Source organism: Vombatus ursinus, unplaced genomic scaffold, assembly GCF_900497805.2.
Source record: "Vombatus ursinus unplaced genomic scaffold, bare-nosed wombat genome assembly UNPS02009173.1, whole genome shotgun sequence".
Classification (NCBI taxonomy): Eukaryota; Metazoa; Chordata; class Mammalia; order Diprotodontia; family Vombatidae; genus Vombatus; species Vombatus ursinus.
The window spans coordinates 3,643,977-3,656,406 of NW_020948951.1; the positions used below are offsets into that span (position 1 = coordinate 3,643,977).

Consider the following 12,430-nt stretch of genomic DNA (forward strand, 5'->3'; position numbering starts at 1 on the left):
GGGAGCTGCCCGTTTTTACCTGTCCATCCATGCCCTGGGAGCTGCCCATTTTTACCTGTCCATCCATTTCCCGGGAGCTGCCCTCTTCTAGCCCTTCTCTGTCCTTCTCCCTGGGGTAACTTGCCTCCAGACGGTGTGCTACATCTACTTCAGTCGAATCGTGGCTGTCCTACTCCGGGTCAGTGTACCCTTTCAGTGGCAGTGGCTGTATGAGGTGAGTGGGGCCAGTGGCCAGATGCTGCCTGGAGCATCCTGAACCTGGGAGACTGGTCATTGACTCCTCCCTCCCTCCATCCCAGCTGCTGGTGGAGGTGTCTACCCTGGTGTTCTTCATCCTCACTGGCTACAAGTTCCGCCCAGCTTCCAACAATCCCTACCTACAGCTGCCCCAGGAGGATGATGAGGAAGATGTACAGATGGACCAAGTGTGAGTGGCCTGGGGTGGGGGGACACTGACCCAGCGACTACCAGGAGTTGTCAGCTGCATTGAGGGGCCTGTTTCTCAGCTCCTGAACTCCCATCTCTACATGCTTTTCCTCTGATAGGATGACAGAATCTGGGCTCCGGGAAGGCTTGTCCAAGGTCAACAAAACAGCCACCAGCAGAGAGGCGCTCTGAGACCCTGTGTGCCCTGTTGTCCGGGGGCTTCGGTAGCACATACCGTCTGCTGCCCACATTCTGTGGCCTCTACACTCCTCCCCATTCTCCCTCCCAGGACAAGGCCTCCAGCAGGGAGAAGGGAGAACTCGGTTTGGGGGAAATGGGGGAACTCCCCGCCTTGGTTTGAAAGGCAATGCCTCACTACCACTGCCCCTGGTGAGTGGAAGGGGGCAGCCTTGGAGAGTCCCCCCATCCCCGAGACACACACACACACACACACACACACACACACACACACACACTCCTGCTGTATAATAATCAGTCTTTTTTTGCTAAGTGGTTTGTGTAAGTCTGCCTTCCTTTGCCCTGCCCCACTCCTCCCCATAGGACTTAGGCCAGAGCTTTATAAGGCAAAGCTGAAGTAAGAGACATGCATATTTATTAGAAGGGGGAAAGTATTCACCTCCCTCAGGGCCTCTCTAGGCAATGAAGACCTCTCTCAAGGAGGCCTACATCCACTTAGGCTTGTGCTTGGGCTGGCTGCGGGCAAGCCCCTGCCTCCATGCTGGTAACATTTGTGTCTACGGTCATTTGGGCCAGGCATGAAGGCAAGCTCCTGGCCCTTTGGGAGGAACTTGGGGGTGGGTGGGGAACAGACAAGGAGACTAAGAAAATGTGCCATCACCTGCAATAGGAATTGGGGGTAGGACCAGCCAACCTGCCCTGCACACTTAAAATTCCTAAGGCCCTAGGGCATCTAGCAGCCTAGGAAGAGGAGAAAAAGGTGGGCGGGTCTTAAGACCTTAAGACCTCTTTCTGCCCTACACACACCATAATCAATGCCAGCCTCGGTCCTTGGGGCTGCTGGAAGGTGGGTGGGGCTGGGGAGGGGGGGTCAAGGGGGGGCTGGGGGCCGGGGCAGAGGGCCCAGGTAGCGTCGCTTCCTCCATTGTAGCATCTTCAGGAGGCTGAGACTGGCCCGGAAGAGCCGGTCATGCTGGAAGACTAGCTGATGGAAAGCACTGAGGGGCAGCTGGCCTGATGGGTCTGCGTGCTTTAGAGTGGTCAGTGGTGTGTACACGCTGTGGGTCTGGCAGCGGAATGGAGGTTTGGATGCCTCGATCACCTGCACTGCATGCTGGGAGAGAGCAGAGCATCACTTGGGGCTGATTCTTTGGGAGTGGTGATACCTAGTCACCCCGGAGGGACAAATTCCAGGATCTAGAGAGAAGTGAAAGGGGCATCTGGGTTTTTACCAGGGGCTGGCCCGGCTCTGAGGGTACAGGGGAAGGTTACCTCTGCCACTTCCTCAGGGGTCTGGCCCAAGGCAGAGAAGACATCTTTTGAGTAGGCCATGTAGAAGCCCTGGAAGATGTCCTGAGTTTCATCGTCCACCTTGGAGAAATCCATGGAGGCGACCTCTTCATACAGTTTCTTCTCAAACTCTGTCACCACAGGACCTGGTTCCAGGAGGCTGATGCTGGCAGTTGAGGGAACACAGGCTCCAGCTGCCTCTTGGCTAAGAGCTAGGGGGCCTGGGACTCCACATTCCCTCACCCAACTCCTAGCTCCACCCCCTAGAGAACAGATCCATGAATGGGGGAGAGGGATGTGTGTGTGACCCCAGGATGGGATAAGAGGCACATTAGTCCCCATAGCTTGGTGACCCAAGTGTAGACCACTTCAGAGAGTTTACAAAGCACTTTCCCATCCATTATGTCATTTGGTCCTCCTTGCACCACTGTATGGGATGCAGGGCATTCCTTATTACTCCTCGTTCTTCAAATGAGCCAGATGAAGCTCAGAGGTCTCACAACTAAATAGGAAAACCAGGCATTGAACCCAGGTCCTGACTCCAGATCCAGGGTGGGCAGTGTTAATGGGATGAACCCCAGGTTTGGGCTGGACTTGTCCAAGGTGGCACAATCAGTGTGACCTATAAAGGTGATGTGGTAACTTCACCATGGTTATCATTTCACTCAGCCTCAGTTTCCCCATCTGTAAATAAGACACTAATAATACACACTCCATGCCTCATTGGGTTGGTGCAAAGAAAGCCCTTGGCAAACCTGAGAAGGTGAAGTCAAGCCATTGGTAAGCCCAGGTCTCTTGCTCCTCCCTGAGTTGACCTTTGCTCCCCACCCTCCTCCCACATATTCTGGACCCCATCACTCACTTTACCCCAAACTTGAGCGCCTGCAGGGCAAGGCTTTCACAAAACCCCTCCACGGCAAACTTGGAAGCACAGTACACGTCATTGAAAAGGAGTCCTGGGGGTCAGAAGGAAATGTGAGCTAGGGGATCAAGCCTGACCCCCTTGAGGCCTCTGTCCCTTCCCTGTCTTGACTTCCTAGGGCCAAGGACTCACCCTGCTGGCCCAGGATGCTGCTCATGACCACAATGTGCCCCTGGCGGCGCCGCTTCATGCTGGGAAACACTTCCTGGACCAGCCGCACCAGCCCCAGAAAGTTGATGTCAAGTACCCGCTGTATGGTCGCCATGCTGTGACACTCCAGGGGGCCGATCAGACCCACCCCTGCATTGCTCACTGCCAAAGGGTAGAGGGGAAGGGAGAAGAAAAGACAAGAAAGGGCTCAGGGCTGGAAAGGACCACAGAGGTCTTGTCCAAAGCTGTACCTGAGCAGGAATGCCCCTCATGGATGCCATCTCCAACCAGTGGTCATCCAGACATCCCCCCCAATGTAGCATATTCTCCTCGTCAGCTCCACATGTTAGGAAGTATTTTCCTTATGTTCAGTTGAAATTTGCCTCTCTACAACTCACCCTCTCTCCTACCCCCACCCCAACACACATCCATTGTCTGGAGCCAGACAGAACAAGACCCCTCTTCCCCAGCTCTTGAAATACTTGAAGAGTTATTATAATTCGATTCCTTTAAGTAAGAAGCATCAAAACATCCACAGTGGGGTGGCCAAGATAGGAAAGAGCCCCTAAGGTAAGGGTTCCTCACTTGATTTGTGTTATAGACCCTTGGACAGCCAGTGAAGTATAAGGACCCCTTCTTAGAATAATGTTTCTAAGTGCAGAAAATAGAAGGAAATCCATTTTATTGAAATACAAGTTTTGGATTTTGGTTTTTTAAGTTCATAGACCCTAGGTTAAAAACCCCTGTTCTAGCTCACATTTCAGGAACACTTAAAGGAATGAGGAATGTTATTCTAGAGATGAAAAGACTTAGGAGGGACTCGATAGCTGCCTTCAAGTATTTGGAGGCCTGAAACAGGGAGAGGGCCTAGCTTTATTCTGCTTGGCCCCAGAGGATGGAACTAGGTGCTGTGGGTGGGAGTTATTACAAGGCAGTTTTATGTTTATTTTCTGGAGCTATTTCCTAAGGATTCCAGCATTCCCAAGCAGAATGGGCTGCCTTGGGAGTTAGGGGGTTGTCCCCCACTAAAGATCTTCAAGAAAAGGCTGGATGACTAGGTTTGCTACATGGCTGAAGGGGTTTTAGGTTGGGTAAAGGTTAGAGGTTAGAGAAGATGGTTTCTGAGGTCCTTTCTTGACCTTGAGAATCTATAAGCAAGTTATATTTCTCTTGCAAGCTAACTGTACCCCCCCCAAAGTTGGAGGCAGGGCATACTAACCGCCGTCGCCCCCCCCCCCCCCCCGCCACTGCCTCCAACAGATACACAAGCTTAGGCTTCAAAGCTGGGCCTCCTTAGCTTTGGGCCCTCAAGACTAACTCCTCAACCCGAATTCTAGGAGACCCTAGGGGCAAAAGCTGGGCTGGACTCACCCAGAATGTCTACCCTTTGGTCCGGTATGGCAGCCACACACTGACGAACTGAGTCTTCACAGGTGACATCCAGGGGCCGGATCTGAAGCGTCTTCTCCAGTGTCTCCCCAGCTTTCTCCTCCAGGGGCCCCTTCTTTGCCATGTCCCGCATGGTGGCAATCACTTTGAGGTAGGAAGGGAAGAGAAGACCAGCAGCTGCCCTGAAGTCTCATAACACAAGCCACTAAAACTCTACATGGGGTCCCCCAAAAGTCCTGAGCACCTTTCTGCTTCTGACTGGGGTAGCAGATGTGACCAGATTGTCCGAGAAAGGCGTGTGTGTGTGTGTGTGTGTGTGTGTGTGTATAATCCTAAGCCCTACTCTCTAGCCCTCACAAAAAAAGTGGGCAAGAGAGGTGAAGAGGTCATGAGAAGAGAGCCCAGGATATTCCCAGCTCACCTTTGAACCTCTTCAGCTCATCCTTGGCCAGCCGAACAGCCAGGGCCAGGCCAATGCCAGAAGAGCAACCAGTGATTAGCACACTCTTGTAGGACATTGCTGTCTTGGGTAAGATGGGCAGTGCCACGCAGCTGAATCCTAGAACTCAGAGCATCCCAGCTGGAAGGATCCTTGAAACACAGAACATCAGAGCTTGGGGATCTTAGAACATGGAGGACCTCAGATGGACAAGACATGTGAACACAGAATGTCAGAACTGGGAAAGCTTAGAGGTCACCATCATAACATGAGTATGGGTACTAAGGTTGACAAAGTATCACACACACATTGATGCAGATACATATCCATGATCATAGATACAGTATAAAACTGCACTAAGAATTCGCAACCCACTCCTTTTACATCTACGGAAACTGAGGCACAGAGACATTAATGGATTTGCAAAAGGCCAAGCACTTCATTTGACAAACGGGGAAGTTGGGATCCAGGGAGGTGAAGGCACCTGCCCAAACTCAGTTGCAGAGCTGGAACTATTTTCACTATCCCGCCCCGCCCCCAACAGCTTTGCCCTCCCTGCTGCTTACTGGAGGGCCTCATCACCTTTACCAGGTTCTAACTTCCCACCACCCGACCTCCACCTCAGGTCCAGAGACTCTCCCCGACTCCACCTCTATCGGCTGGGCTCCAAGATGCTGGGGGGTGGGGGGGAGGGAAGGGAAGAATATCAGACAGGTGCGTGTCGAGGACGGGGGTAAGAGGACCGTGCCTGGTATCCAAGATTAATGGCAGTGGAGGGTGATGTCCCCAGGATTAGACGGGATTGGTGCTCACTGGGAGTTCCTTAGGCTTGGGGCTTGGATGGAGGTTACGTTTCCCCCCAACACCGTATATTCTGGCAGGAGGGGATGGTTCTGAACCATTCCTATACCCTTCCCCTCCTAGCATTGCCCCTCCACTTAGCCTTTCAACTGGCCAGGGACCCGGTCAGTTCCCGCAGGGCTATTCCTGGCAGGCTTAGGTCCTGGATTTAGGGGTTTAATAGGACACGGTTGGGGATGGGGGTTGGGAAGTGGATGGAGGGTTGGGAAGTGCGTGGGGGGGAATGGATTACGGAAGGACAGACCCTTCCAAGACCCCAGCCCTGGGGCTAAGGAGCGAAGACACCAGGATCTGGGGGATTCCGGGCGGTCCCTGACCCAGGGGGGGAGGGGCTGGGGGCTGTTCCCGCCCCCCCCTCGCCAAATCCAGAGATATTTAAAGGGCCAGGCAGCCAGCCCGGCGACTCTTAGCACTGTCTCACCCCGGCGCCTCCCCCGTCCGTCCGTCCCACTGCCCCGCGATGGTGATGGCCGCAGCCCTGGCCCGGGTACCTGCTGCACCTCGGCTGCTGCCCAGGCTCGGGCTTCGGCTCCCTTGGCTCCGGCCCCGCCCCTCCCGGCCCGAGGCAGGCCGGGGCTTGTAGTCCGGAGCCGGCACCACCTCCAGGATGCCCTCCCGACCTGAGATGTGACATAGAATTCTAGAACGTCAAGGCTGGAATTCTGAGCTTAAAGGAATGGAATGCCAGTTCAGAATTGGAAAGAATGTCTTCAGAGACATCTCTTTTGCCACTTTCCCTCTGTCCGCCTGATAGGCGGATCAACTTTTTGGTGATTGCCACCATAATGAGCTAATAAAATCAGGGCAAGAGTGGCGGTGGTACGCTATCACCTCATCAAGATTAAGAGATTTTGTTCTTTTTGTTTGGTTTTTAACCTCTATTTGAAGAGATCACAGACCTCTATTATAAATAACTGTCAAACAGTAAAGTTAGGCCTCCTCAAGACCCCCTCTGGTTAAGTATGCAAATAAATTTAAGCCAGAAGGAAAAAAAGGTAATCTAAGGAGCCAATGTTTGTCATGCTTTGTTGCGTAGTCCATTCTCAGTCATATCAAAGTCTTCGGGACTCCATTTGGGGTTTTCTTGGCTAAGATACTAGAGTAGTTTGCCATTTCCTTCTCCAGCCCATTTTACAGATGAGGAAACTGAGGCAAACAGGGTTAAATGACTTACCCCGAGTCACATCAGCAAGTAAGTTGTCTAAGGTCGGTTTGAACTCAGCTCCTCCTGACTCCAATCCCTGCACTCTTTCCACCTCTCCATCTAGCTGGCCCCTGTGTTCCTCACTCACCTCAACCCTATTATTGCCTTCATTGAGGCCCAGTTCCAGGGAAGTTGTGACAAAGGGTTAGGATTCTGCTGAAATCAGTGCTAAGTTTGTTGCTGATGTTTGATATCAAATGTTTGTTGGTAGATCAATTTTCCTGCTAGCATGTGCTCCCCACCAATCACAGATATTGCTACCTACAACCTTTGACATCATATAGTCTAACTCTCTTACTTTATAGGAAATTCAGGGCCTGGTATTGTCAACAGGGAATCACAGCCTCACGAAATTTACATGAAAACTAGGTTTATTCCAAGAGAAATAAATATGCATGTGGAACCCAAAGGTTCACAATTCATACAGAAGTTTACATATTTGTAACAGTAGGACAAAGGAAGGAGAAAACAGGAATCTCTACCTAACAGGGCGTGGCAGGAGAGGGGGGAAGGTGCAGTAAAAAGTGGGGAAAGGACTAAACCCCTCCTGAAAGGGGAGGAGCAAGGTGATGGCAAAAGTAGCATTCTTTTCCCTTGGGAACAGCTACCAGGAGCAGGGAACCTGTGGTCACTACCAGCTACAAGCAATTTCCCAGTCTAGTGCAGACTGACTGGCACCTGTCTTGACTCCCAAGGACATACAGGAAGTCTAGTTTTAGGTGCAAACAACAAATTATGTCAGGTAGGGGCTGGGGGGAGCTTTGTCCTTGACACATTCAGGGCCTCCTGCATATTCTGGGTCTGATGTTTCTGGAAAATAGGGTAACTCAAAAAGACAATTTCAGGGGACCCCTTAACATTCCTCAACAGTATCCTGGAGGAGATCAGGGGAGATCTTCAACTTTTGCTCCAGGTAGCTCCAGAGCCCTAGGAGAGACATAGAAAGAAAATCAGAAGACTGAGAATAAACAACTGTGTGGTTTAGGTTCTCAGGGTTGCTGGAGTTCAAGGTAGGTGAAAAGGCTAAGGCTGTGCAGGAGGGGAGGTCAGCCAGGAAAAGCTCCTTGGAGGGAATGATTGTGAGTTGAGGGTGAAGATTTGAGTGGAGTCTAGAAAAAGGGTTGGGGGAACTTTGCGAGTAAACATAAAAGACCAGAATGAGTCAGGGGAGAGGGGATGGAGAGTCAGTCAGTTAATAAACATTCGTTAAGTGCCTACTATGTGCCAAGCACTGTACTAAGTTCTGGAAACATAAATAATAACAAAAGACAGTCCCTGCCTTCAATAAGCTCACAGTCTAATGAGGGAAACAAGTAAACAAATATATATATAAACATGCTATATACAGGATAAATAGGAAATAATGAACAGAGAGAAGGCATTGGAATTAAGAGGAGTTGGGGAAAGCTTCCCATGGAAGATTGGATTTTAGTTGAGACTCAAAGGAAGCTGGAGAAGCCAGGAGGTAGAGATGAAGAGGGAGAACATTCCAGGCATGGGGGACACTCAGACAAAATGCTTGCAGTGGAGAGATGGAGTGTCTGGTTTGTGGAACAGCCAAGAGGACATTGTTACTGGATCAAAGAATTCACAACAGGGAGTAAGGTATCAGAAGATGGGAAAGGTAAGAGAGGGCTAAGTTGTGAAGGGCTTTAAACACCAAACAGAGCATTTTGTATTTGATCTTGGAGGTCATAGGAGTTGCCGGAGTTTGTAGAATAAAAGGATGACATAATTAGACCTGAGCTTTAAGAAAAAACAGGTCAGTAGATGAATGGAGAATGTATTGGAGTGGGGAGAGGCTTGAGTCAGAAAGATTTGCCAGCAGGCTATTCAAAAATCAGGGTATGAGGTGGTCAGGGCCCACATTAGAGTTGTATTGAGTTGTATCAGAAAAGAGAAGGGAGTCCCTTCAAAGGATGTTGCAAAGGTGAAATCAGTAGGCCTTGGCAACAGATTGGATATGCAGGATGAGAGGTAGTGAGGAGTCGAGAATGACATCTAGGTTGCTAGCCTGGGAGACTGGGAGCATGGTCTTGGGAAATCAGGAAGGGGAGAAGGGTTTAAGGGCAAAGATAAGTTTGATTTTGAACATATTGAGTTTAAGATGTCCACTGGACATCCAATTCAAGATGTCTGAAAGGCATTTAGAGATGTGAGACTGGAGATCAGTGTGAGGTTGGGGCAAGATAGGTAGATATGAGAATCATAAACATAGAGATGGTAATTAAATCCATGGGAGTTGATGAAATCACCAAGTGATGTAGTATACAGGGAGAAGAGAAGAGGACCTAGATTAGAACCCTGAGGGACACCTCCAGTTAGAGGGAATGATTTGGAGGAAAATGGAGCAAAGGAAACAGAGAAGGAGTGGATTCATAGATAGAAGAACCAGGAGACAGTGGTATCCTGAGAGAAGAGAGTATCAAGAGGAAGGTGATCAACAGTGTCAAAGGCTGCCATGAAGTCAAGAAGGATGATGATTGAGAAAAGACCATTGGATTTGAGGGAGGAGGCTGGAAAGAAACCTAGAGTCCTAGGATTTAGAAACAGTTAAGACCTTAGACTTCATCTAGACCAACCTCTTCATTTTTTTTTTTTAGGCAATTGGGGTTAAGTGACTTGCCCAGGGTCACACAGCTAGTAAGTGTCAAGTGTTTGGTCTGAGATCAGATTTGAACTCAGGTCCTCCTGATTTCAGGTCCTGTGCTCTATCCACTGCACCACCTAGCTGCCCCGAACCTCTTCATTTTACAGATAAAAAAAAAAAGACACACAAAGAGGTTCACCATATCATAGATTTAGAACTGGAAGGTATCGCAGAAGCCATCAAGCCTAAGTCCCTCATTTTACAGCTGAGGAAACTGAGGCTCAGAAAGATTAAATGACTTGCCCAAGGTCACAGAAATCAAGAGTGACAGAGGTAGAATTCAAATCCAGTCTTTCTTTGAAGGCTAGGTTATAACCCAAGCAATGGTTGTTTTCCCCAATAACCACAAACTATGTCTGATATCCTAGATTCTCCCAGGCTTTACTTATGAATTTCTCCTACTTGTCCATATAAATGAACGGGTTTGGGGCAGGGTAGGGGGAGGGGAGATTCAGAGGCTTTAATTTGTACAGGAGGCAAGATCATTGTCTCTGATGACTGTTCATTGAATTCCTGGACTGTGCATATGCAAATGATGCCCGTTAAGGTATGAAAAAGGCAAAATCTAAAAGAAGCTTTATACCATGTCCTTATAGGTAGATAGCAAGAACGGTGGGAAATAGTGCATTAGGAGAATTCAGTTCTCTGGAAAAACAATAAAAAAATGAAAATCGCAAATGTTGGGCTACAGGATGGCAGATGGACTAATGCATTGTTGGTGGAGTTGTGAATTGATCCAACTATTCCTGGAACATACTTTTGGACTGATATCCACAAAACCAATAAATTGTATCTGCCTTTTGATCCAGTAATGTGACCACCAGGCACATACCCTGAAGATGTCAAAGTAGGAAAGATCCCATAGGTACCAAAATATTTGTCATAGCACTTTTTGTAATGAGAGTGGCTGAACAAATTATGGTATACACGTGATTGAATATTATTGTGCTATAAGAAATGATGAATATGAAGAATGCAGAAAAATAGGCAGACTTGTACAATGATTTCACTCATGTAATGAAAGGCATCAGAACTCTAATCAGTGTAGTAACCAATCATCTCTCCCATCTCTGGGAAGAGAGGTGGCAGACTCAATTTGCCAAATGAGACAGATGTTTACAGATTTGTTTTGATTAAATATATTTATTTGAGACAGCCAGGTGGCACAATAGATAGAGTTCTGGACCTGGAAAAAGGAAAAGTGTTCAGTTGTTTTCAGTTGGGACCCACTCTTTGTGACCTCATTTGGGGTTTTCTTTCAGTAGGAGCTTAAAAAAATGCTTTTTCCCTTTTGTGAGGTCCTCCCTTATCAGTTACAGGAGAGAGATCTATGATGGGAGGGGGTGAGAGAAGAAGACACAGGGAAATGACAAAAAAAATTTTTTTTAAATAAAAAAGTACCAACAAAACATTATTTTACAAACAAATGCAGCCAACTCTGCTCTCAGAGCTTGGCTTTGCAGGGCTGACTCCCCAAAGTGATTAAGGAAGGCTCTAACAGGAAGAAGCTAGAGTGAAAATCAAAGCATCTGTGTTCAAGTCCCAGCTCTCCCATTAATGTGATTCAGGACTTTTTTTTTTTTTTTGAGTCTGTTCCCAGCCTTGAGCCTTAGCTACCTCATTTATAAAGTAAGATCACCACAATCATTCCTAAGGTCCATTTCAGTTCCAACATTCTACATTCTAAAATTACACTGGAAAAAAAATGTTAGTAGCAGAGCAAAGAATGCATCCATTCATTCACTTAATAAACATCAATTAAACACCCACTTTGTGCAAAGAGTCCAGTGCTGAGTGTCAGGAGAGACAAAATTTAGCTCCCTTGGCCTTCAAGGAGCTCATAGTCTAATAGAGCAATAAGGCACAAGCACAGATAATTCATGTAAGATGCCAGAAGTAGACGTCCTCTCCACTGGAGAATCTACCTTATATGGGCACTGAAAGAAATAATAGTTGGGCAGGACTATCTGCTCAGTGCGGTGATCTCTGCACAAGCCACCAGGTGGCAATCCTAGCTCAAGCTGAACCTCCTGAACCAGCAGCTGGCCTCAGTCTGGATCTCTGAGGCTTCCATCTTGAGTCCTCAGTCTATCCCACCTCTTCTCTTCTGATGGAAACAGACTAGCCTTGGCTTTCTTTTCTTTTCTTTCTTTTTAATGGGGGCTTGGTGCATGCACAGAGCTCCTTGGCTGGTGTCTCCCCATGAGGAGACACCTGCTTCCAGAGGGTCGTGATGATGCAGGCTGGAGCTGGCTTGGAGACACTGGAGCATACGTGAACATTCTGTAGCTGATTTCAATCCACTAACCACAAGATGAATTTGGTTGGCTGTTGTTGTTTGTCATTCAGTCTTTCCAACTCTCCGTGACCCCATTTGGGCTTTTCTTGGCCAAGATACTGGAGTGGTTTGCCATTTCCTTCTCTAACTCCTTTTACAGATGAGGAAACTGAGGCAGACAGGGTGAAGAGACTGGCACCCATTCACAGAGCTAATAAGCATCTGAGGTCATATTTGAACTCAGATCTTCCCAATTCCAGACCTGGTGGTTTATCCATTACACCACTTAGCTGCCCTTGATTGGCTCTGGAGACATTTGAAAAGTCTTAGTCAACCTCTGCCATGCTTCTTGCCTCATTCTCTTCAGTTGCTGGGTTCACAGCATCCACTGAGAAATAATGCAGGAAGAGGCAAGGTCTTGGGGCTTTCTCCTTGTTAAGAATCTGTGGCATCCAAGAAACAGGCCCCTGGTCCTTGGTCTTTATGCTGGTTCTTTTCTGCCTACTGGTTTCATTAACTGTTAATGATAATAATTGTACTTTTGTCTTAGGGCTGGTGTGAGGATTGAATGAGATAATATTTGTAAAACACTTAGCACACCGACTGGCAGATAGTAGACTCTT

At 48.4% G+C, this 12,430-nt stretch overlaps 2 protein-coding genes across 5 annotated transcripts in view; one reads left to right on the top strand and one right to left on the bottom strand.

The window, feature by feature from the left end:
• GPR108 (G protein-coupled receptor 108) overlaps positions 1-936 on the top strand; it is a 7,882-nt gene extending 6,946 nt beyond the window's left edge. The window contains exons 16-18 of the mRNA XM_027851285.1: positions 131-214; positions 300-427; positions 546-936. Of these exons, the coding sequence (XP_027707086.1) occupies positions 131-214; positions 300-427; positions 546-618 (285 nt within the window). The 3' untranslated portion in view covers positions 619-936. The remainder of the gene's footprint in view (positions 1-130; positions 215-299; positions 428-545) is intronic.
• An 81-nt stretch (positions 937-1,017) lies between these two features.
• LOC114035159 (retinol dehydrogenase 8-like) lies at positions 1,018-6,215 on the bottom strand. Of its 4 annotated transcripts, none has more exons than XM_027851177.1 (7): positions 6,167-6,215; positions 4,797-4,966; positions 4,358-4,519; positions 2,969-3,148; positions 2,777-2,870; positions 1,897-2,080; positions 1,018-1,738 (listed from the first exon to the last, which is right to left on the bottom strand). In XM_027851177.1, exons 2-7 carry the CDS (start codon positions 4,891-4,893, stop codon positions 1,496-1,498), a joined length of 960 nt encoding a protein of 319 aa, XP_027706978.1. In that variant the 5' UTR covers positions 4,894-4,966; positions 6,167-6,215; the 3' UTR covers positions 1,018-1,495. The 4 variants fall into 4 exon arrangements, with proteins under 4 accessions (XP_027706978.1, XP_027706977.1, XP_027706975.1 ...); XM_027851176.1 differs by having other exon boundaries at positions 4,797-5,014; positions 6,167-6,209; XM_027851174.1 differs by having other exon boundaries at positions 6,097-6,181.
• Between the last annotated feature and the right edge of the window lie 6,215 nt (positions 6,216-12,430).

Coding starts and splice junctions, on each gene's coding strand:
- LOC114035159 (XM_027851177.1), bottom strand. CDS start 4,893: ATGTCCTACAAGAGTGTGCTAATCACTGGTTGCTCTTCTGGCATTGGC. Junction 4,520..4,796: donor TGAGCTGAAGAGGTTCAAAG/GTGAGCTGGGAA, acceptor CCTACCTCAAAG/TGATTGCCACCATGCGGGAC. Junction 3,149..4,357: donor CCAAAGGGTAGACATTCTGG/GTGAGTCCAGCC, acceptor ACCCTTTGGCAG/TGAGCAATGCAGGGGTGGGT.